The following is a 22,225-nucleotide window of genomic DNA, read 5'->3' on the forward strand; positions in this document are numbered from 1 at the left end:
TAGTAACATAATCGTTAAGTGAAACCTGGCTGTCCCATTGACTTTGCTTGTCAGGTGGTCACAAAAGGTGTCATTCTCACCTCTGGACACTGCAACCGTCATAAATATGAGTCGGTTGCCAAGTGCCCAAATTTGGATCGCATAACCATGGGGATGCTGCAAAGGTTGTAAGCCACTTTTTTTCCGTGCTGTTGTAAATTTGAACGGTGGCTAGATGAATTAGCAGAGACTGAATCCTGAGTGAGATTCTGCAGAGGGCACCATGTCTGGGATCCTTCAACCATGGCAGGCCCAGCAAATGGTACAGGAGACATGTATAACTTGTGGTAGCCAAACTCTTTATTTATTTGATCACTGTATTATGCAGAGGCTCAAAGAGGCACCCTTGCTCTTAATTCCCTGTGACGATGACCTTGTAAGGTAGGTTGGGCTGAGAGGGTCTCACCCAAAGTAACCCAGAGATCAGCCTCTCTCTGTTCTGGTCAAGCCCCTTTCCTACATAACAGAAGGACGGTTCACACAAAATGCTGAACTGGACTCCTATCCAACTCCGTTTTAGTCTAGCCCATCGATGGCCAACCTTTTCCGGACCGAGTGCCCAAAGCATGGGTGTGCATGCCTAAATGCACTTGCGTGCGCCCAAACCTCCAAGATGCAATGCATGAGCAGGCCCTGCACATGGGGCCACCACTCGCACACGCCCAGTCCTGCGCATATGCCCCCATACATGCCCCACCCCATGCATACTCGTGTGGCCCCCGTACATGCACCCTGCACCTGCGACGCAGCCCCCTGCATGCACCATGCACCCATGCATGCGTGGCAGAGACCCAAAGATCAGCTGGCTGGTGGGAGGCACAGACTCATGCGCAGCAGAGCTGAACTAGGGTGACGGCTCGCATGCCATCAGAGAGGGCACTGTGTGCCACCTCTGGCACGCGTGCCATAGGTTCGCCATCATGGCCGTAGCCTGTTTCTCTGAATCCGGACCCTGTAGAAGTTTCTGCTTTTTAAATGAAATGCATTAACAGGAAATGGTGCTACCGGATTGCTTTGTAATACACAGAGTCTTTTTAAATTCCCTAACCTCAAACCCTGGGCTTTGACTACAGCTGGTTCCCGACGTGACAACTGTATAGTTTTCATGAACTTCCCTTCAGCCAGTGTGAGCACGAAGAGAAAACAATTCTGTTTTGCCGATAAAAGGAAGGCAAGATTTGAATCTTGGCTCAACATGGCACAAATCCCACCTCTGCCTCTTTGTAGACTTCACGTGCAAGATTTTTTTTTTCCTCTCCTCCTTCCAGCTGGGGAGAGGTCAAAAAAAAATCACAAAAGAAAGCGAAGTGGAAAATATGATATAAATGGAACCGAGTTTCTAAAATAAAGCCTGCATTCTTTATTCCGGGACGGCCATTTACAGCATCAATAGAGTTTGTTTGGAAAAATTACGGGGAGGATGTTGCAGGACCAGTTCTGGAATGCAGCAAGGTTGGGCATCTGCCAAGGCCCAGAACCGATGGGGGGCAGCTATTGTTTCCAGGCATTGGTAGCAATTCTCTCAATTGTCTTCTAATTTCAAGGGAAACCCCACCCCCAAAAGTTTTAAATTGTTTACAGGAAGCTCTTGACTTACAACTGTTCATTTAGCAACTGCTTAAAGTTACAACAGCACTGGAAAAAAGTGACTTACATCTGGTCCTCGCACTTATGACCATTGCAGCATCCCTGGGATCGCCTGATTAAAATTTGGGCGCTCGGCAACCGGCATGTAATTAACAATGGTTGCATCATCTGGGGGGGGTGTCATGTGATCGACAAAGAAAGCGAATGGGGGAACCGTGGCCAAAAAAAAAAAGAAGAAAAGGCGTAAAATTGGGTATGACTCATTTAACAACTGTTTTGCTTGGCAAATTGGCTCAACTGTAGTCATAAGGAGAGGGCTACCTGTAGGCATTTGCGAACATGAATTCCCCCTCAATTTCCATTTCAACCCAAAATCAACACATTGATTTCAACTAAGAGAGGACAGACTTCCCAAATTTAAGATTGAAGACTGGTACTCAGGATGCTGGAGCAGTGGTGAAATCCAATTTTTTTTAACTACCGGTTCTGTGGGCGTGGCTTGGTGGGCGTGGTGTGGTGTGGTGTGGCTTGGCAAGGGAAGGATACTGCAAAATCTCCATTCCCACCCCACTCCAGGGGAAGGATACTGCAAAATCTCCATTCCCTCCCCACTCCAGGGGAAGGATACTGCAAAATCTCCATTTCCACCCCACTCTGGGGCCAGCCAGAGGTGGTATTTGCTGGTTCTCCGAACTCCTCAAAATTTCTGCTACCGGTTCTCTAGAACCTGTCAGAACCTGCTGGATTTCACCCCCATGTGCAAGGTATCTTACACCGATCCAGGTATTGTCTACATCCACATCCCAGGATCCATCTCACCTTTCAGACTGTGGCATGATTAAAAAAAACAAAAAACCTGTGACTTCACACAGCAAACAGCGTATACAAACGATTCATTGTTAAGAAATTTAAAGTGCCTTTTATTACCATACATCTTGACCTTTGCCTATTGACAATGATCCGGTGATATATCTCTTAAATAAACACTGTGCACAGCCTCTTAAAGCTACTCGCTGTTGCAAGCCGAAACAGCAACTTTTAACAGAGCCGGGGACACAGTAATCCTTAAGTTTTCTTTTGCCTGTATCGGCTCTGACTGCATCAACAGTGTTTTTAAAGCGCCGCATACTTTCAAATCTTTCATGATATTTTTTCTCCCCCGTTGTTTGCAGCCAAGCCGAACCAAAAGGCATACAGGGCAGGATCAGTCTGTACATGTCTAGACTCTTGGTCACCTGAGAGGCTTGTGAACAAAGGAGTTTTGGGTGTGCACATACAGCTGTAATTCAGTTTGCAAGGAAAGTTTCCAAAATACCTACGCTTAAGAAACAGAACGGACAACCAGAAAATAAAACCCGAGTTTGAATTCAGCTTGGGGTTGAAACTGCGAGGCCCTAGAGCTGTGATGGCAAAGCTATGGCATGTATGCCAGAGGTGGCACACAGCACCCCCTCTGTGGGCACGCATGCTGTTGCCAGCTGCTCTTCTTGTTTCTGGCGTGCACATGTGCACCGGTCAGCTGGTTTTTGTGGGTGCCAGAGCGCCAGAAAATAGCCTGAAAACAGCCCAAAAAATGCCCAAAAAACAGGCAGCTTTCGGGGTGTTTTGGGGCAGTTTTTCAGGCCAAAAACAGCCTGAAAATGGCCCCCAAAACAGTCAAAAATGGCCAAAAAATAGGCATGCACATACCAGCCAGCTGGTCTTTGGGACTCCGGCACATGCACACACATACAAGTACGTTCCAGTTTGGCCACTCAGTGCCGAATAGGTTCGCCATCACTGCCTCAAAATGAGCATTGGGGCTTGTTTCTAACTAACCGGTTTTATTTAAAAGTGAACAGGTAGTCCTTGATTTACAATCACAACTGAGTCCAATGTTTCTGTTGCTAAGTGAGGCAGTAGTTAAGTGAATTTTACGACCTTCCTTGCCGTGGTGGTTAAGTGAATCACTGCAGTTGTTAAGGTAGTAACATGGTCGCTAAGTGAATCTGGCTTCCCCATTTGACTGGTCCTCACACTTGCGTCCATTGCAGCATTCCTCACAGTCTGGGTACTTGACTTGCAATTATGATGGTTCAGCATCCCAGGATAATGTATTCTCCATCTGCAACCTCCTTAGCTGCCTTCTGACAAAACAAAGGCAGTGGGGAAGCCAACAGGAAAAGTTGCAAATCAAGATCATCTCATGTCTTAGTTAATGACTACCTTGCTTAAATGTTCCCGTCCCAGTTGCGGTTACTACATGTACAGTACTTACCTCATTATAGTGTCTTCCCTTCCAAAAAATGTAGCCTCCAGCTAGTAAAGACTGGCCATGTCTAGCTGTTTCCATACTTGTTCTACGTGCACCGCACCTTAATCCACCCAAAAATGTACTACGGTGAGTATGTTTCCCTGCCTTGCTGACTACTGGGATCGTGGTCTATGGAGATTCTCAGTCATCCAGGTCATGGTTGTCCCAAAGGTGCTTTTTCAAGAGGCAACTGGGCTTTCTTTGCATTTTTTCCTCTGAAGACGTTTGAAGCTTCATCAACTCTGACTGGATGATAAGAAATGGAAGGATTTATTCTCCTTGCAGACAGCTGGTCATTTGCATCCTTTTAGAGAGTCGCTGAGGCCGCTTGGAGGTTTGTCTGTGTCCTCAGGGTCACCTGAGTAGGGTAGATGGACGTGGTGCCGAAAGGACTGTGTTGTGGAGCTGCGTCCCTTCACTGTTGCTTCACAGGGCAGAAAACAACCTGCGGAAAGCACAGCTCCACAGCACAGTACTTGAGAACTTTGTACCCAACTTCAAAGCACTTTCTTTGCAACAGAGAAGATTCCCTGCAAATACTAAGCAGCACTTTGCCCTCAAGTCAGATTTACATAGGATCCCTTAAGGCAAGGAGGTGGTGGTGGGAATAGGCCACTCTATACGCTCAGAGGCACTGCGCTACGATGTCTGAAACAAGCAGCCTCATATCCTAGTTGTAGGGTTGCACCAACAACTCACACCCCCAACATTTGGGAAAAATCCCTGATCAGGCTTCGGTGCACCTTTATACCACACCTTAATTCCATGCCTTGATCGAACACACCCATCACTTTCTTTTCCATGTTACACTGCATTACACACACACTTGCAACATTTCTAGCAAAAAACTGTGCCTTCCACACTTATGGCTAGAATTTTAAGATGATCAGCAATGGAAGGAAAACCACATATCCCCCAAAAGGTAGCTCTGCAAATAGTTCCCACTTGCTCCCCTAACCGACCTCCTAGAGCAGTGTTTCTCAACCTTGGAAGTTTGAAGATGGGAGGGATTCTGGGAGTTGAAGTCCCCCCCCCATCTTCAAGCTACCAAGGTTGAGAAACACTGTCCTAGAGTTATTGTGAGGATGGAAATGAAAGGATCAATGAAATGTGCTCAGATCTTGGAGGAAATGGATGCATACTTGTAAATAGGTGGAAGACTGAGGAAAGGACAGTGGAAAGGGGGGGTATAAACGCAACCTATAAAAGTATTTTACTTATGGTTGCTGGGGCCTATTCATCCATTTCTCTAGAGTAGACTAGGGGTGCCCAACCTTGGCGACTTTAAGACTTGTAGACTTCAAGAATTCCCCAGCAAGCATAGAGAATTCTGAGAGTTGAAGGTGGGATATAAATGCAACCAATATAAATACTTTTACTTATGGTTGCTGGCTGGGGAACATTCATCCATTCCTCTATACCAGGGCATCCATCCTTGGCGACTTTAAGACTTTTTTTTTTTTTAGACCAGCTAGCAAGGAGAATTCTGGGAGTTGAAGTCCACAAGTCTTTAAAAGTTGCCGTGGTCGGACACCCCTGCTCTATCTGAACGCAGCTCAAACGTGAATAGAGATCACAAGGGCTGGAGCTTTCCCTCTCTCTTCCTGCCAGTCCCAGAACTTCGTGAGAATTGCGTTTGTCTTCCAAAGTCCCGCGTGCAACTTTCTCTGCATGGGCCACTCCTGTTAGGGCAGGGCAGGGCAGGGCCCAGACACACCGCCTTTCGGGCAACGTTTTTGCCACAATCACCCTATGCCGGGGTAGGCAACTGTGGCCCTTTTACAACCTGTGGACTTCAACTCCCAGAATTCCTGAGACAGCCAAGCTGTCTCAGGAATTCTGGGAGTTGAAGTCCACAGGTTGTAAAAGGGCCACAGTTGCCCACCCCTGCCCTATGCGCACAACCCCGGACTGAAAGAGCCCTGCTGCACCCGGTATCTTTAGGCCAGGGGTCCCCAAACTTGGCAGCTTTAAGACTTGTGGACTTCAACTCCCAGAATTCTCGAGCCAGCATAGCATAGCTATGCATAGCTATGCTGGCTGGAGAATTCTGGGAGTTGAAGTCCACAAGTCTTAAAGCTGCAAAAGTTTGAAGACCTCTGCTTTAGGCAATAAAGAAAGGAAAAATAAAAGAGGTGGAGAAAATGCAACGCCTGCAGTGCACACGTCCGCGCAGGCGAGAAACCGCCTAACTCCGAACTCCTAACTGGCCGCGTCTCCACGTTGCCAAAATACACTCAACTCCCGAATCCTCGCCCGTTCTTGTCCTGTTTGGAAGCCAGCCTTCGGATTGGTGGCCAGCCTTCGCGAAGGGCGACCAATCAAACGACAGCGTGATGACTTCATGCTTCGGCCGCCCCAGGTCAGGATTGGCTGCTTGTCAGGTCCCGCCTCTCCCATCCCCACGTGGGAATGTGGGGGGGGGGAAATCCCGGTCCGGCCGCTGATTGGTCGCTGGCGTTGTCGGCGGTGGCTCCTCTGTTGCTGAGAGGAAGCGCGAGAGGCCCGGCCGGGATAAGACAGGCCAAAGAGCGGACCCCCTCCCCCCCGGTAAGTTGATGAATATGCTAATGACATGCAAATCGGATTCAAACGAGCCCTCCAGTGAGGGGATCTCTGAGGGGAACCAAGTCTACCTTTCCTTCACCTCAGGAGTTGTACTTTGCAGTCCAGCAGGGGGGAGGGGACGCACTCGAATTAACCTGCACAGCCTGACGGGAGCGGTAGTTTTTCCAAAGGGGACTCCCCAGGATATCGGAAGGAAGGGGCCGCCGCTGCGGACTACAACTCCCATGGAGGCCGCGCGCCGGCGTCTTGGGCTCGTTCGCCAGGCGCTCTTGTTTCCTCAAAGCATGACGGGTGCGCTAGTCTTTTCGCTCTCGCGCTCTTCCACTTTTCCTTGTTGTCGAGCGCCGCTCCCGGAGGTTTTCGCTCGCCTGAACTAATCCGGCATCGCCACCTTTGGAAGAGCAGCGGTGCGCGCTGCATCTTGGGAGTTGTTCGCCCGTCTAGGAGAACTTCCTGGTTTCTTCTCTTAACACTTGATGGGGGGTCCGGGACTACTAGGGCCGTCAGGCTTTGCGCGCCCAGCGTTTCGAAGACGGGGCGGCTTCGTGTCCCGGTGCAACATGGGAGTTGGTGTCTTTTCCTCAGTCCCGATAAGGGAAGGATAAGGCGCAAAATTTACAAGCCCTACAGAGTCTCTTTCCCCTTCGCCCAGCCTTGTTTCGCGGCACTTTTTGGGAATTAAAGTTTTTCTGGGAGAGTAGTTAGTCAGGTAAAGAGGAGAGCCCTTGGAAGGGACTACATGTCCCATGAGGCTTAGAGTAGGGTGCCTTCCTGTTCGCCCTGCGCCAGGTAAACAAGTCTTGCCTTCTGGCTCCACCTCTTCATTCCTATTGGCTACTGTATGTTAAGTGCCTTCCCCTCCTTCCCCAAGTCGCCTTTTCACAGGTTACTGTAAGTGTTCCTCTCAAGGGAGGGGCAGGAGCCCTTTGAGCGGCGCGGCCCTCCCTCCGGAGCGCTGATAGGCGGCGCTTGCTGCCTGTCGCGGGAGGCGGGGCAGGCGAAACCTGCCCTGAGGAGCCGTTGGCTACGCCGAAAATCTGTCAGTGAGTTGTGGGCGCTGATTGGACGGCTCTTCCAGCTGGTCCAGATTCATTCACCATTTTGTCTGTTGGAGTAAAAGGGGCTCGGAGGGGACGAGAGGGGCTCGGGCTGGACCATCGGGGGAGGGGAAAAGGGGGGGGGAGAAGAGGGAAGAAATCGAACTGTTCCAAGATTTCCTGGAGAGAGACTTTTGGCACTCTGGAAAAGGGGGATCGTTCAGGTAAGGGGGCTGGGAGGTGCCAAGTTTAGCACCCCCCCGCAAACCAAGGGAGGGGAGAAGGGGAAGATCTGCAGAAGGGAAACATCTGCACCCCGGAAACCTTCAAAGTAGGAAGAGCCAACTTTATTGATTTGTCCTCCCCCTCCCTCCTCCCAATTATGTTTGGGGAGGTACCAACTCTGGGACCCCCGGGGCATTCCCCCACTTCTTGCCCCCCCCAAGTTTTAATGGTTCGCCCCGGAGAGAACCTGCAGACCTGGGACTTTGCAAAAAAAAAAAAAAAAGGGGGGGGGAAGAATCCAGGAGCGCCCCAACTTTGCCTCTTTCCCCCATCAGAATGCAGGGGCTGGCTTGCATGTCTGTTTGTATGTGTGTGCGTGAGAGAGGGGGGGGGGAAGCGAGCGAGCGCAGGCAGGTTTATTATGGGATGGCACCGTGGAAGGCAAGGTTCCAAGCTTGAGACCCAATACCAGTTATTATGGGATAGAGAGAGAGAGAGAGAGAGGGATTGACAGGAAAGCTTGGCCGGTGCCTGCCTGCCTGTAGCAGGGAGTGAGACCGAGAGGCTGGTAAGTACAAGAGTTGCATAATATGGGAGGGTCTTCCCGAAGTGCAGAATGGGGAGGGGGGGTGGGTGGGAGAGAGGAGGGATCCATAAGATCCAAGAGAAGGATCGCAGCTTTTGGAAAGCATGAAGGGTGGGGGGGGAGTGGGGGAAGTGAGCAAGGTCACCTGCAGGAGGAGGAGGAGGGGGGAGATTGAGGGTTGGCTTTTCAAAGAGAAGTGGTGGGGGGGGGAAGGAGGAGGAAAGATGGCACAAGCTAACTTGGGGGAGGAAGGATAAGAGGGGGACTCTGTGGAAAAATCCCTTCCGGAGGTTTCTCACCCGGGGTGGTAGTGATGGTGGAATGGGGATTTGGGGCTGGGGGAGTCCTGTGACAAGGAACGCCGCGCGACTGGATTGTTTGCAAACCTCCTCCCGGGGGGATGAGTTGCAAGTGAATCTGAAGTAGATGCCAAGAAGATGTGATGTAATGGAGAAAGAATGCCTCTAAGCATACTCAGAATTCTGTGCATTAACAAAAAGGCAAGGCTCAGGCCCAGTACCCAAGGAAGAGTGGGGGGTGGGGGGTGCAAGAAGACTATTAACACATAGAACTGATTTGAAGCTTAGCAGAGCCATTGGCCCCACATTGGTGGTCCTTTTCTCTTCTCAAACAGCTGAAAGGAGGAGGGGGTTTAAAACGATAACGTTATGGATATTGTACAGACGATCCTTAGACTGCTTTTTCTCCAGGAAGATTCTGTCTTTCCCCCACTCTCCCCCCCACCTTGGTTCTTTCTTTTGGTAGGGTGTGGGGGGGAAAAAAAGACAGAAATTTGGCCTCCGTCTCTACTTGACTAAGTTAGCGGATGGGTTGCAACCATTCTGCATTCCTTTGCATCCTCCTCCTCCTCTCTCTGGCCAGCAAGAGAGATAGGAATTCAGGAAGACTATTTGGGAGCCCTCCAAAACAATTCTGTTTTTACTTCCCTGCCATAATTTACTATCAGAAATGAATTAAGTTCCTCCGATACTGCCTAAGCTTAAGCCTATAAAATTTAGAATCTTCTCAGTTGGGCCAAGGTTGGTAGGGAATGAAAGAGAGCATCGAGTCGATGAGCTTTATTAAGAAAATGTCTTGTTTTGACCCGTTTGTTTATTGGCATCTTGCCTTGATTATCTTGACTGAACAAATCTGAGGTGACGAACACATCCAACACATATTCCTCCTCCTGTTTTCCCCGCAACAACAACCCTGTGAGGTGAGAGAGAGGGACTAGCTGAAAGTCAGCCAGCCAGCTTCCATGCCTAAGGTCAGACTGGAACTCACCTTCTAGTTTCTAGCCTGGTGCCTTACCCACTCGACCCGTGATGGCGAACCTATGGTATGCGTGCCACAGGTGGCACGTGGAGCCATATCTGTGGGAACGCTAGCGCTGCTCTAGCTCAGCTCTAGGGCGCATACGTGCGTCAACCAGCTGATTTTCGGACCTTCTGGGCCCACCGGAAGTTGGGAAACGGGCTATTTCCAGCCTCTGGGGGAGTGGGGAAGGCCGTTTTCGCCCTCCCCGGGCTCCAAGAAAGCCTTTGGAGCCTGGGGAGGGCAAAAAATGGGCCTTCTGGGCCCACCAGTAGCCTTTTTGCCATCGTATGTAAGAAGTGGGGGGAACACGTGGGGGGGAGTTGTGCATGCATGCGTGGGGGGGCAGGATGCGGGGGCATTGAATTATGGGTGTGGGCATGCACATGCGTGACCCCCCCATGCTCCCCCTGCTTTTGGCACGCGATGGCAAAAAGGTTAGCCATCACTGCACTAGACCAAACAGACTCTGTAATATTTATGTATATTATAATATAATTAATATTGGAAAAAGCAATTTATTCTTTCGGACTTCATTGAAGTCCAGGGATGCCCTTCAGCAGAATCACCAGTGTTAAGGATCACATTTGTTCCTAACTAGATGCATGCACACACACACACACAAACATATATATATATATATACATTTCAGGTCTTTTTGCATTAATCAAAATGTAGGTAAAGATTGGCTTCATACCTCATACCAAGCCATGGTTTACTTTACTCATGATGCAATAAGCTACAGTCGATGGGTTCATATATGTTATGCTCACCTATAAGTCATGGTTTGTCACCAGAAAGGCTCGGTTCAGATAGACACAAAATCCACATTATGGGGATATTTTGAACCTAACAATGGAAGTTGTAATCTCTCCTATAATCACATTGACTCTGAATTGGGATCTAATGTTAAAAGTGCTGGAACTCCTGATGTTGAACAAAATAGAACTGTAGTGTGTGTGTGTGTGTGTGTGGTGTGTGCGTATATATTTATTTATATATACAAATCCAAGATTTATTTTAAATTAATTCTTTGCTTGTTCCAGCAGGAGTAAGTGCCTAGAGTACCACCCTCCCCCTTTAGGATGGGTTCACATTTAAATGTAGAAAAAAAATCACTATATGCCTGCATATAGATATTGTTGCATAATGTCGTTTTGTACATACATATAATGTGCAGCTTGTTAAAAACGTCCATGCTTATTTATTTCCAGCTCCCAGGCTGGAATTGAGAGGCCTGCTTACAGTTTGGAGTTAGAGAATTCAGGATAAGGAATTGGATGAGAATAACGGGGAAGGGAAGCACAGCCCAACAGCCAAGAGGCATTGAGTCCTCAGAAGTGAGGAACAGCCGAGAAAGTCCGTGTTGATTAATGAGTAGTTTATGGCTCAAGCAGGAAAGTTATTTTGTTCACATTTCAAAACATGTGACAGTCTGCTTCAAAACCAAAATTTCAGACTTCTTGAGTTTGGAGGATTAAGTTGATGGTTGGAGAAATCCGATTACAGGGGAGTGGTAGAACGGAGGATGGCCCGGTAACCTCCTTCTTGTCTGTTTCCTCTTAGCTCCCTGAATCTATGCCCAGCCTGGGAGGAAGATGAAACCAGTGAGAAAGGCTGCCAGTTCCTCCTCTTCCTCCTCTTCCGGTAGCAGCAGCTGCAGCCGCTCTCCACCCTCCACCCGGGCCAAAACTCAGAAGCGCAAGACCGCCATTGACGAGAACCCCGCGCTTGAAGAAGGAGCAGAAGAGGAGGCGCCCGATCAACCCCCAGCATTTGTGGGTGCCCGGCGCATGCAAGTACAGATGGACCCCAGCTTGCGGGACTTGGCCGGAGCTCACGATGACCCCTACAAACTGTCCGAAGGCGAAACACAGGCGGGGGCCGAGGCCTGCGGGACAGAAGCCTCCTTGAACCGCAAGACGGCTACTTTTAAGTCGCGGGCGCCATGCCGGAAGTACCCTGGGGGTGAAGAATCAAACGGCAGCGAGAACGTAGCCGCCACCTTGGCGGATGAGCCTCGGCGCTGCCCTTCTTCTAGCACGGACACAGCCAGTGAGCACTCCGCAGACGAGAACGACAAGGGGGTGGGGAACATGTGGGCAACGCCCCCCAGTGCGTACGACCTGCGCCAGCTGCGTTCCCAGCGGGTGCTGGCTCGGCGGGACGGACTCTTCCAGCCGGCCATCGTGAAGCAGGTCAGACGAGGGCAGGACTTGGGGGTACAATTTGTGGGGGACCGGGTTACAGCATATTACGAAGGGGCCCTGGGATCTGCTGCTGTGGATATTGTGCTGGACGCTACCCCTCCCCCTGGAGCTTTGGCTGTGGGTACCGCAGTCTGTGCTTGTATGGACCCCGAGGAGACCACTTACCAGGAAGGCATGGTGGTGGAAGTCAGCGTCAAACCTGCTTCCTACAAAGTGCGATTCACCAATCCGGTGGTTCTCCCTGGAACTGCCAGTGCCAGCCGCAAAGACTCCGCCTGGGTGCCCCGCTTGGCCCTGCGCCTTCTGCGCTCCCCATGGCATTGTGACAATCCTTCTGAAGACAACAAGCCACCCGAAGCAATGCCTCCGTTGCCAGAGCCAGAGGAAGTTGCTCTGGCCCTCTCGTGCCCCGAGTCCAAGCAGCCCGAAGACGCCGAAGTATCCAAGATCAGTGCTGGGGTGCGGGCAGAGGAGAAGTCCGTGGCGGTGCCACCCCAGATCCTGTCCCCCCCCAAGTCGCCAGCCTTCCCTCGCCTTCCTGAGCAGCGATCGCCTTTGCTGAGTCCGGAAGCGAGCGGAAGCCGCAGCAGCAGCGTGATGTCCGTGGATAAGTGCAGCACACCGGGATCCTCTCGCTCCCGTACGCCCCTCACTGCCGCCCAGCAGAAGTACAAGAAAGGAGACGTAGTGTGTACCCCCAATGGCATCCGCAAGAAGTTCAACGGGAAGCAGTGGCGGCGACTCTGCTCACGGGATGGCTGCATGAAGGAGTCTCAACGGCGGGGTTACTGCTCGCGTCATCTCTCCATGCGCACCAAGGAAATGGAAAGCCTCTCGGAAGGCCGGGCCAGTGGTTTGCGGGAGGGCAGCGCCGAGTTTGACTGGGACGAGACGTCACGGGACAGTGAGGCCAGCAGTGCCCGGGGGGACTCACGGCCTCGGCTGGTGGCTCCTGCAGATTTGTCACGCTTTGAGTTTGACGAGTGCGAAGCTGCCGTCATGCTGGTGTCCCTGGGCAGCTCCCGTTCAGGCACCCCATCTTTCTCGCCAGTCTCCAATCAGTCCCCCTTCTCCCCTGCCCCCTCCCCCTCCCCGTCCCCTCTCTTTGGCTTCCGTCCAGCCAATTTCAGCCCCATTAATGCCTCGCCCGTAATCCAGCGGGCCGCCGCTCGCAGCCGCCACGTGAGTGCCAGCACCCCAAAGGGAGTCGGGGGTGCCGTGCTGAGCCCTGAGATGTTGCACCACGCCACCTCCCGGGAGCGCCATCATTCGGGCATCAGCTTTCAGACCAACCTTACCTTCACCGTGCCAATGAGTCCCAGTAAGCGGAAAGCCGAGTCGCACCACAGCAGCACCAGCTCGGCAGCTGACTTCCACAAGAACGACAGTCTCGACTCGGGGGTGGAATCCATTTCCCACACCCCTACCCCTTCCACCCCTGCTGGCTTCCGGGCCGTGTCGCCTGCGGGCGCTGGGCCCTTTTCCTCGCGCTCCCAGCAGGCCTCCCCGCTCTTGCTGGTGCCCCCGCCAGCTGGACTGACCTCCGACCCGAGCCCCACGGTGAGGAGGGTGCCTGCCGTGCAGAGAGATTCCCCGGTGATTGTGCGCAACCCCGATGTCCCGTTGCCTTCCAAGTTCACAGAGAAGCCGCTGGAGAGCCGAGGGGGAAGCCCAAGGATGGGGAAAGCCGGCTCCAAGGAACACCTGTCGGGCAAAGGGCAGTTGCAAATGCCGGTGCCCATTAATGTGGGCCGAACTCTGCCTTCCAGCCAGCCTAGCGTGGTAACTGTCCCCGAACAAGCCCCGCCCGTCTTCAGCGTGTCCTCCCCCTTTCAGCCTGTGGCCTTCCACCCCTCCCCAGCTGCCCTCCTGCCTCTCCTTGTGCCCGGAGAATACACCGGCCACCCTACTCCCAAGAAGGAGATCATCATGGGAAGACCTGGCACAGGTAAGCTTTGGGGCTTACTACTCGATTCTCTTTTGTTTTGTGTTCGGATGTCGTCGCTTTTCCCTCTCTGTGTTTATTTCACTTTTCCCATCCCTCCGGGGCCCAAAATTAAACAGCGTTAAACCCAAACTGCTTAGCCTTAGTAGCTCTGGGGCAAGGGGTGGGGGGTGGGGGACCCTCTACGACAATTCGCTGCAGACAGTTTGCCATGCCCAACTCACTGCAGGCCAACTCACCGCAGGACAAGAGTTGCACTAAATATCGAAGAAACGGTGGAATACAGATGGTTAAAGAAAGGATGCAAAAAAGGAAGAACGACGTGAAATGGGAATGACAACCACGAAAACATTTAAAACGTTTTTCTTTAATTGATTTTAAATAATTAAATTGAATTGTTAAATGGTCCCATGGCAAGTTGGCTGCAGCGAGTTGGCCGGGGCAAGTTGTCCCATTCCGAAGGGCGGGGTGAGGCAGGGCCAGGTGAGGTGGGGGGGGAAACTTGGAGGAGTCCCAGTGCCAAATGCCTGTTTCTTGAGTTTCCATATTCTAGTTCCGGAATTCCAAGCAGTTCTGACAACGGCTTCTTTTTCCCCTTGGCATGAGGCTTCTCCAGAGAGCTCGTACAAAACTGAATCTTGCTTGGGTAATCCTCGGTGACCAGGAACCCATGCTTGGCAAACGAGTGGGCTGGTGGCAGCGGTAAGGAGAAGCTGCACTGATTTTCTTCCCACAAGCCCAAAACAAGCAATTTCTGTTCAAGGGAGGGAAGCCTCTTTTTCTGTTAACTAAAATAGAATTTGCAGTTCTGCATTCCTTCTGTATTGGCCTCGGCAGGTTATTAACCTTTAAAAAAAAAAAAACTCTGCTTTTCCTTAGCGGATTTGATTTTGGAGAGCTGTTTGTGAAAGGCTCTCTTTTCTATAAAAAAAAAAAGAAAAATCTCCATACACAGCTTTGGGCAACGCTTTAGTTTCTCTTCTCTTGTCAACTATCGCTAACACTTAGCACCCTCCACAAAGGTGGTTGTGAGAATAAGCACATATCCACAAGAGTAAAAGATGGGGAAGGGAAAACAGGATATGTCTCGTCAAAAAACCTGGGTCTCTACGCCAGCAGAAGTTGGGATATTAGGATTATTTGTTGGAAGGTAGGTTTTTTTCGGCTTTGTCCTCCTCTGTCTAAGGGAAAAAGGGGAAGAAGAGGAGGTAGAGGAGAGAATATTGATACATCTGTGAAAGGTAGACGGATTTTTATGGGGCCAAATTCCATTCTCTTGAGATGATCCCGATGAAACGTCTCTGCAATCCATCATCCATCTGCTTCTGAGAATAGCTTCCAGATGGTTCCGGGAAGCTGGGTGTGAAGTCATCGCTCTCTTGCTCTACCCACTGGAGATTCCAGCTCTTATGTTTTGTGCAGAACAGTCTTTTGATAGGCGTGTCTTTCATGACTCTCTCGTTCATGGTTTAATAGCGCCCAGTCCCTAAGTTGGCTTGCTTTTAACATGACAGACTTTGGTTAATGTTGCTTTTTTAGCGAGAGAGGTTTAAAACGTTGAGTTTTAATTCTTCTGTCAGGGTGACTCTTGACTCGAGCTGGCTCCTACCCAACTTCTGTAATACCGTAAACCTATTTGATCGGTGTAGTATCGGCCGTTTGCAGAGCTGAAGTTGGAATTTTATCTTTGGCTCCTTAAGTTAGGATTAAAAGCTGGACCAAACAGGCCCCTTCTGCCTTCCAGTGATGACAGAGGCAAAAATTTTCCATGCCAAAGATTTTGAAAATACAGTATATACGATACGGGAAACTAATGTCTTGGGATGTTTTTTTTTTTTGTTTTTTTTTAAGCTTTCCAGGTTGAGTTACTTGCTTCTCTATTTATGCTTGAAGGGAGATCAGACACATGGCAATGAACATGCTGGGTGTGTAGTTCCAGTTAGGCAACACAATGAAGAGAGTATCCATGCTGGTATTTGTATTATTTGCCATAGGTTAATATTGAAGACCTGTAAATAGCCATTGGTCAGGGGTGAAGAGGAATTCTCTCTGGCTGGGAAAGTATTTATACAGTGAAAGGCAATTGGGTCTTGTAGAATGATTTCTTCCAGGCCATTCACAGGCTGGCTAGCCAATACCTTGCTGTGTCTCATCCAGCACAGAAATCAATATGGCGCTGACTGATAACAGTTTTGCCAGTTTGGTTGAGGTGCCAGACTAGAAACTGGGAAACCACGAGTTCTAGTCCCACCTTAAACATACAACCAGCAGGGCGACTTTGGGCCAATCGCCGGGAGACCGTGAGTTCTTAGTCCCACCTTAGGCACGAAAGGTAGCTGGGTGACCTCCTGCCAATGATCTTTTCTCGGTCTAGGAAGGAGTCAGTGGCGCTTTTGAAATGGAAGTAGTCCAGCCAAAAGTCAACAGAGACTGGAAAGCCAACGCATTTACACAGAGAGGGAGGGAGGGAGAGAAAGGAAGGAAGGAAGGAAAAGAGAGAGAAAGAGAGAGAGGGAGAGAGAAAGGAAGGAAGGAAGGAGGAAGAGAGGGAGGGAGGGAGGGAGAGAAAGGAAGGAAGGAAGGAAGAGAGACGGAGGGAGGGAGAGAGGGAGAGAAAGGAAGGAAAGAAGGACGAGAGGGGGGAGAGAAAGGAAGGAAAGGAAGAGGGGGGGGAGGGAGAGAAAGGAAGGAAGGAAGGAAAGAGAGAGAGAGAAAGGAAGGAAAGAAGGAAGGAAGGAGGAAGACGGAGGGAGAGAGGGAGAGAAAGGAAGGAAAGAAGGAAGAGAGGGAGGGAGAGAAAGGAAGGAAGGAAGGAAAGAGAGAGAAAGGAAGGAAGGAAGACAGGGAGGGAGGGAGAGAGGAAGGAAAGAAGGAAGAGAGAGAGGGAGGGAGAGAGAGAAAGGAAGGAAGGAAGACAGTGGGAGGGAGGGAGAGAGAGAGAAAGGAAGGAAGGAAGACAGAAAGGGAGGGAGGGAGAGAGGAAGGAAGGAAGGAAGAAAGGAAGAAAGGGAGGGAGGGAGAGAGAGAGAGAGAGAGAGAGAGAGAGAGAGAGAGAGAGAACATACCCCAGAGATGAGATGAGAAGTACTGCAATTCTTTAATGCTTATTAGAACTTATATAAAGCTGTGATCCACTATGTTGAAGGAAACCAGATGAGAGAGAAGTAGCAGTATAAAAGTCCCGATTTAGAATGGCCAGGGCTTTGATCTGCCTCCTGTTACCAGCAAGGAAAAGCTATTGTATCGTTTGCTGGTGGGTTTCCCAATTCCCTCCGCCCCTCCCTCCCTCCCCCCCTTTTTTTTGGAGCATCTGGAACCCTTTCTGACCACTGCTGTAAAAAAGAAAAAAAAGTGGTACAATTCCCCCCACTTTTTTTTGAGGCCAGAAATAAATAATGTAAGCATTCCAACGACAGGCCTTAAAGTTTAAAAGTTTAAAAGCCTAAGGGGGCGGGGTGGGGGGAACCGAAAGAAGAAAGCAAAAAAAGAAAGAAAAAGAAAAGAAAAGCCTCATCCCTGCCAACATGTGTTAGACAGCCACATCTGTTGCAGCCTTTCAGTTTTCAAATGTTTCATGTGGTTTGTGGAGATCAAAAGGTTGCCGTCTTCTGCATTGGCCCCTCATGTTTTTTATTTATTTTTTTGGGGTGGGTGGGTGGGAGGGAAGTATCAAGGAAATACAGTAATCTGTTAAAAAGACCAGAATTTATTTATTTATTTATATATATATATATATATATATATATATATATATATATATATATATATATATATATATATATATATATATATATATTGTCCTTTTTATTGGAAAAGGAGGGGACATTTCTTTCTATCTGCATTGGGGGGGTGCATGCATGATGGGGGGGCATAGGGGTTCATTGCAGTACATTTATCCAATCCTCTGCGAGGAATAACATGACTGGCAGCAGCACGATAGTACGGTTTTCTGTCAGGGCTGGATATTAAAGCTACCTTTCTGGTATTGCCTCTTTTCTTTTTTTTTTTTAAAATACTCGGTGTACGTGGGCTGCTGCAACTGAGTGTAAGCCAGCTGGAGCATCATACAGGACACGTGATTGTGCCAAGAGTGGTGCAATGAAGTCATGAGGAAGTGTTTATGTGGCTTAAGTGTTTCTGGAGGATGAGAGCTCACCTATCTTTTCTCCCCTTCACTTGGTGCAGCTCCAAGACTTACAACCGCTTCCTTCTTCCGGCTTCATAGTGAAAACAAAGCCAAAGCTGTTTGCCAGCTGTGTGTTTGTGTGCACACACAGTTCTACATTTTAGCTGCACAGGTCGTCCTCGTCCTCCGTTTACTGACCGTTTGAAGTTACAACGGTACTGAAAAAAAAGTGACTTGGCAACCATTTTTCACACTTAAACGGCCTTCGTAGCATCCCCCGTGTGATCAAAATCCTAATGCTTGGCCGCTGGATTCGTGCTTAACGACTGTTGCGGTGTCCCAGGATCACATGATTCCCCTTTAGCGATCTTTGGCAAGAAAGGTCGTAAAAGTTTTTTTTTTTTTTTTTTGGCAAAACTCACTTAACAAGCGTCTCACTTAGCAACAGAAATTTTGGGGCTCCACTGCGATCCTAAGTTGAGGACGACCTGTAAAACGGAATTTGCTAATGCACGGAAAGCCTGCCGTTGCTTGTGGAAAAAGATAAGCCACCGAAGGAAAAACCATTAACACAAAGTGTTCGATTAACGTGTGTGGCTCGTCTCCCCACGTGTATAAAATGCTCCAAAAAGGCAAGAATTCGGGAGTGAGTTGATGATGTATCCATCATTGTCTTAAGCTCGCCGAGCTGCTGGTGTTCTCCAGGTATTCGATGCTATGGGGTTGACCACCGATCGTTCTCCAAATAGTCATCTGGCAATCCCCAAGAGTTGGGGGGGTCCTTAGATCCGGCCCTCTGCTTCTGAAAAACCCCTCTCCCCCAATACATCATGTTCCCAATCTTATTGAAAGCTATTCCTCTTAACAAGCTTCACATGTAAAGCACCAGATCTGGAGATAGATAGATAGATAGATAGATAGATAGATAGATAGATAGATAGATAGAAAGATAGATAGATAGATAGATAGATGATAGATAGATAGATAGATAGATAGATAGATAGATAGATAGATAGATAAATAGATAAATAGATAGATAAATAGATATAGATAGATGATAGATAGATAGATAGATAGATAGATAGATAGATAGATAGATAGATAGATAGATAGATATTTGAATGGGATATGATATAGCATGTTTGCCATTTATCTGGCTTCCTTCAATTATGCAGGCGTGTTCTTCAGGAATTCTGATTCAGATCTTTAATGAGAGGGTTATTTGGGTTCCGGGAGTGAGAAGATTCTATGAAATTTATGCACCAAGCGCAGTGTTTCTCAACCTTGGCCGCTGGACGATGTGTGGACTTCAACTCCCAGAATTCTGCTGGCTGGGGAATTCTGGGAGTTGAAGTCCACACATCGTCCAGCGGCCAAGGTTGAGAAACACTGCTTCAAGGACATCCAGGCTTTACACACTGTTGTGTGTACGTGCGGAGAGCGTCTCTGATGTGCTGAGGAAAGGGGTGCATAGTTGGGGAGAAGCTTAAAAGCTAAGGAATTGTACGGCATGTGCTTTTCTGATTCCTACGGTTGGGCTCCGGTCCCCCCTTCAGCATCACATATGCAAGTTGCCGTCTCCCGGCAACTGGTAACCAAGACTACCGTCTCCCGGCTGCTCAGAGCCCCGTCTCTATTTTTATCATCGATGGGAGGGATCTGATCCAGATTTTGTGTGGGGTGTGTGTGTGTGTGGCATTCTATATGGTCGCCTGTGGCTTTAACGCAAGGGAAGCGGGCTTAGTTTTGGGAAACTCGCCGCAAAGGTACCAGCTGACTTTACCACATCCTCACGTGGAGTGGACTCGCTTGTATATATTATTTCCCCTTGGTGTCCATAACAAAGATGTGTTTCCTGCGCGCGCTGCCTTGTCCGGGAACTTGCACATGTTTTCGCCTGTGTGTATTTCTCACATATGATCCTTTTGTGAAGCAATTGGGAGTAAATTTAGGGGCTCTTGTGCACCTGATTCAATGTCCCCAGATGGAGTTCCATGCTATGTATGACTAACCCAGTGTTGTGGTGGCCGGCCCCTCCAGCAGCCGAATCAGAGGAGGAGGAGGAGGTGTGGGAGTCAGGGTCAGCTTCAAGGCAACTGAGAGCTCCGAGGGGGAAGAGGGAATGGAAGGGGCAGAGAGAGAGACAGAGGCGGAACCTGGGCTGTCGGTCAGCCCTCAGATGGAGGGTCAACAGCCCCCAGGTCTGGAGGTGACTGATGAGGAAGAGGAGGAACAGCTGGGTCCAGTGCTTGACGCACAGATGAGCAGAAGGCAGAGGAGAGGAGAGCAATGGAAATCTATGGGCCGGTCCTTCACCGCTGCTAGTGAAGCCCCACCCTATCTCTGGGGATAAAAGGCAGGGGGCGGAGATGAATAGATGTGGCAGACAACTATTCATCTTCCGGCCGGACAGACTTGTGAACCCCCAGTTACAGGTAGTCCTCGGCTTACCATGATTCATTTAATGGCCATTTGAAGTTACAATAGCACTGGAAAAAGTGACTTACAGCTGGTCCACACACTTAAAAGTGTCACAACAGCCCCGCGGTCACATGATCAAAATTTGGACACTTGGCAACGGCTCATGACTCTCCCAGTCAATGGGGGAAGCCAGATTCGCATTAACAACCGCACAATTCACTTAATAACCCTGTCAAAAATGAGTTGTAAATTGTGTGGGACTCACTTGGTAATCCCCTTGTTTAGCAATGGAAACTTTGGTCCCCATTGCGGTCGCAAGTCAAGGACTACTATAGAAAGCTGCAGCCAAGCGACCCCATTTTGCAATATTGGAGTTTTTAAAATATTAAAGATACCAAAATTATGTCATCCTGTTTCCTTCCAGTGCCTTATTTTGTTTTTAGGCATCCTGTTAACATTTTCCCTCAGGCCTCAAAATAGGAAAGTGAGCGGGACTCTTATGGTTTGGGAAGAAACTTGCGGATCGAGCTTCCATATTTAATTAATATGTAAGACTATAAAACAGGGCCAGCGTTCTCTCTTCAGACGGGCTGAAGAGAGAAAGCGAAGAGCAAACTAGCAAATATTTTGGCCATGATGTTAAATCAAAATTCTTTAGAATTCTGGCTTCTCAGGACCATTAATACAAGCAGTTTGGCCCTTGCTGACAGCTGGAAGCCTCTGACTTGGTCTTAAATGGTTTGATATATCAATGGTTTTGTTCTTTCCTGGCAAGTCAAAAATCACAAGCCAAGAATAAATCCTGCTTTATGCCACTGGCTTGTTAAGAGAGCAATAAGCTATCGGTCCCAGTTCGGTCGTAACTGTAAACTAAGGCTTGGCAACATTTCTAAGGTCAGTAGCCACACTTGATCTTTAAATGGCGTGCCCAGGGGGTCATCCTCCAAAAAACAGAGGATTTAATTACTTTTTACCAGTAATTAAATTCAGTTAATTAAATAGTTTGATTATTCTCTATGTATTTAGTAATGTTCTTCTAATGTCCCTGATACAGGCAGTTTTCGACTTACAACAGTTCACTTATAGTGACTGCTCGAAGTTACGAAGGCACTGAAAAAAAGTGACATTTTTAACACTTAACGACCGCTGCATCGTCCCCATAGTCACGTGATCAGAATTCAAAAGCTTGGCAACTGATTCATATTTGCAACGGTTGCACTGACCCGGGGGTCACGCGATCGCTTTTGCAACCTTCTGATGAGCAAAGCCAGATTCACTTAACAACCTTGTCACTTAACTTAACGATTGCACTGATTCGCTGAACAACCGGTGCAAGAAAGGTTGTAAACTCGGGCAAAATTCTACTTTAACAGAGGTCTCGCTTAACAACGTCAAATGTTGGGCTCAATTGTGGTCGTAAGTCGAGGTCTACCTGCATCTTCAGAAAGTGAAAATGTGTGTGCGTGAGGGAAGAGAAACAGAGATAGAGACAGAGAGAGAGAGAGGGAGAGAGAGAGGGAGAGAGACAGAGGGGGAGAGAGAGACAGGGAAAGAGAGACGGAGAGGGAGAGTGACGGGGAGGGAGAGAAAGAAAGGGAGAGACAGGGAGAGAGGGAGAGGGAGGGAGAGACGGGGAGGGAGTGGGGGAGGAAGGAGAGAAAGGGAGGGAGAGAGAGACAGAGAGACGAGGGAGGGAGAGAGAGAGGGATAGAGACGGGAGGGAGGGAGGAGGGAGAGAGACAGAGAGAGAGAGACAGAGAGGGAGAGAGAGAGACACCAGGAGAGGGAGAGAGACAGAGGGGGAGAGAGAGACAGGGAAAGAGAGACAGGGAGAGAGGGAGAGGGAGGGAGAGACGGGGAGGGAGAGGGGG

General features: G+C 49.2%; 1 protein-coding gene across 2 annotated transcripts in view; it reads left to right on the top strand.

The window, feature by feature from the left end:
• The first annotated feature begins 11,244 nt into the window (after positions 1 to 11,244).
• The window catches only part of CIC (capicua transcriptional repressor), a 46,662-nt gene continuing 35,681 nt past the window's right edge, over positions 11,245 to 22,225 (top strand). For both annotated transcript variants that reach the window (XM_070949442.1, XM_070949443.1), the window contains exon 1: positions 11,245 to 13,810. In XM_070949442.1, coding sequence (XP_070805543.1) covers positions 11,251 to 13,810 — 2,560 coding nt within the window. In that variant the 5' untranslated portion in view covers positions 11,245 to 11,250. The remainder of the gene's footprint in view (positions 13,811 to 22,225) is intronic.

This window comes from Pituophis catenifer, unplaced genomic scaffold (genome assembly GCF_029215685.1).
Source record: "Pituophis catenifer annectens isolate HBS135680 unplaced genomic scaffold, rPitCat1.0.hap2 SCAF_9, whole genome shotgun sequence".
Taxonomy (NCBI): Eukaryota; Metazoa; Chordata; class Lepidosauria; order Squamata; family Colubridae; genus Pituophis; species Pituophis catenifer.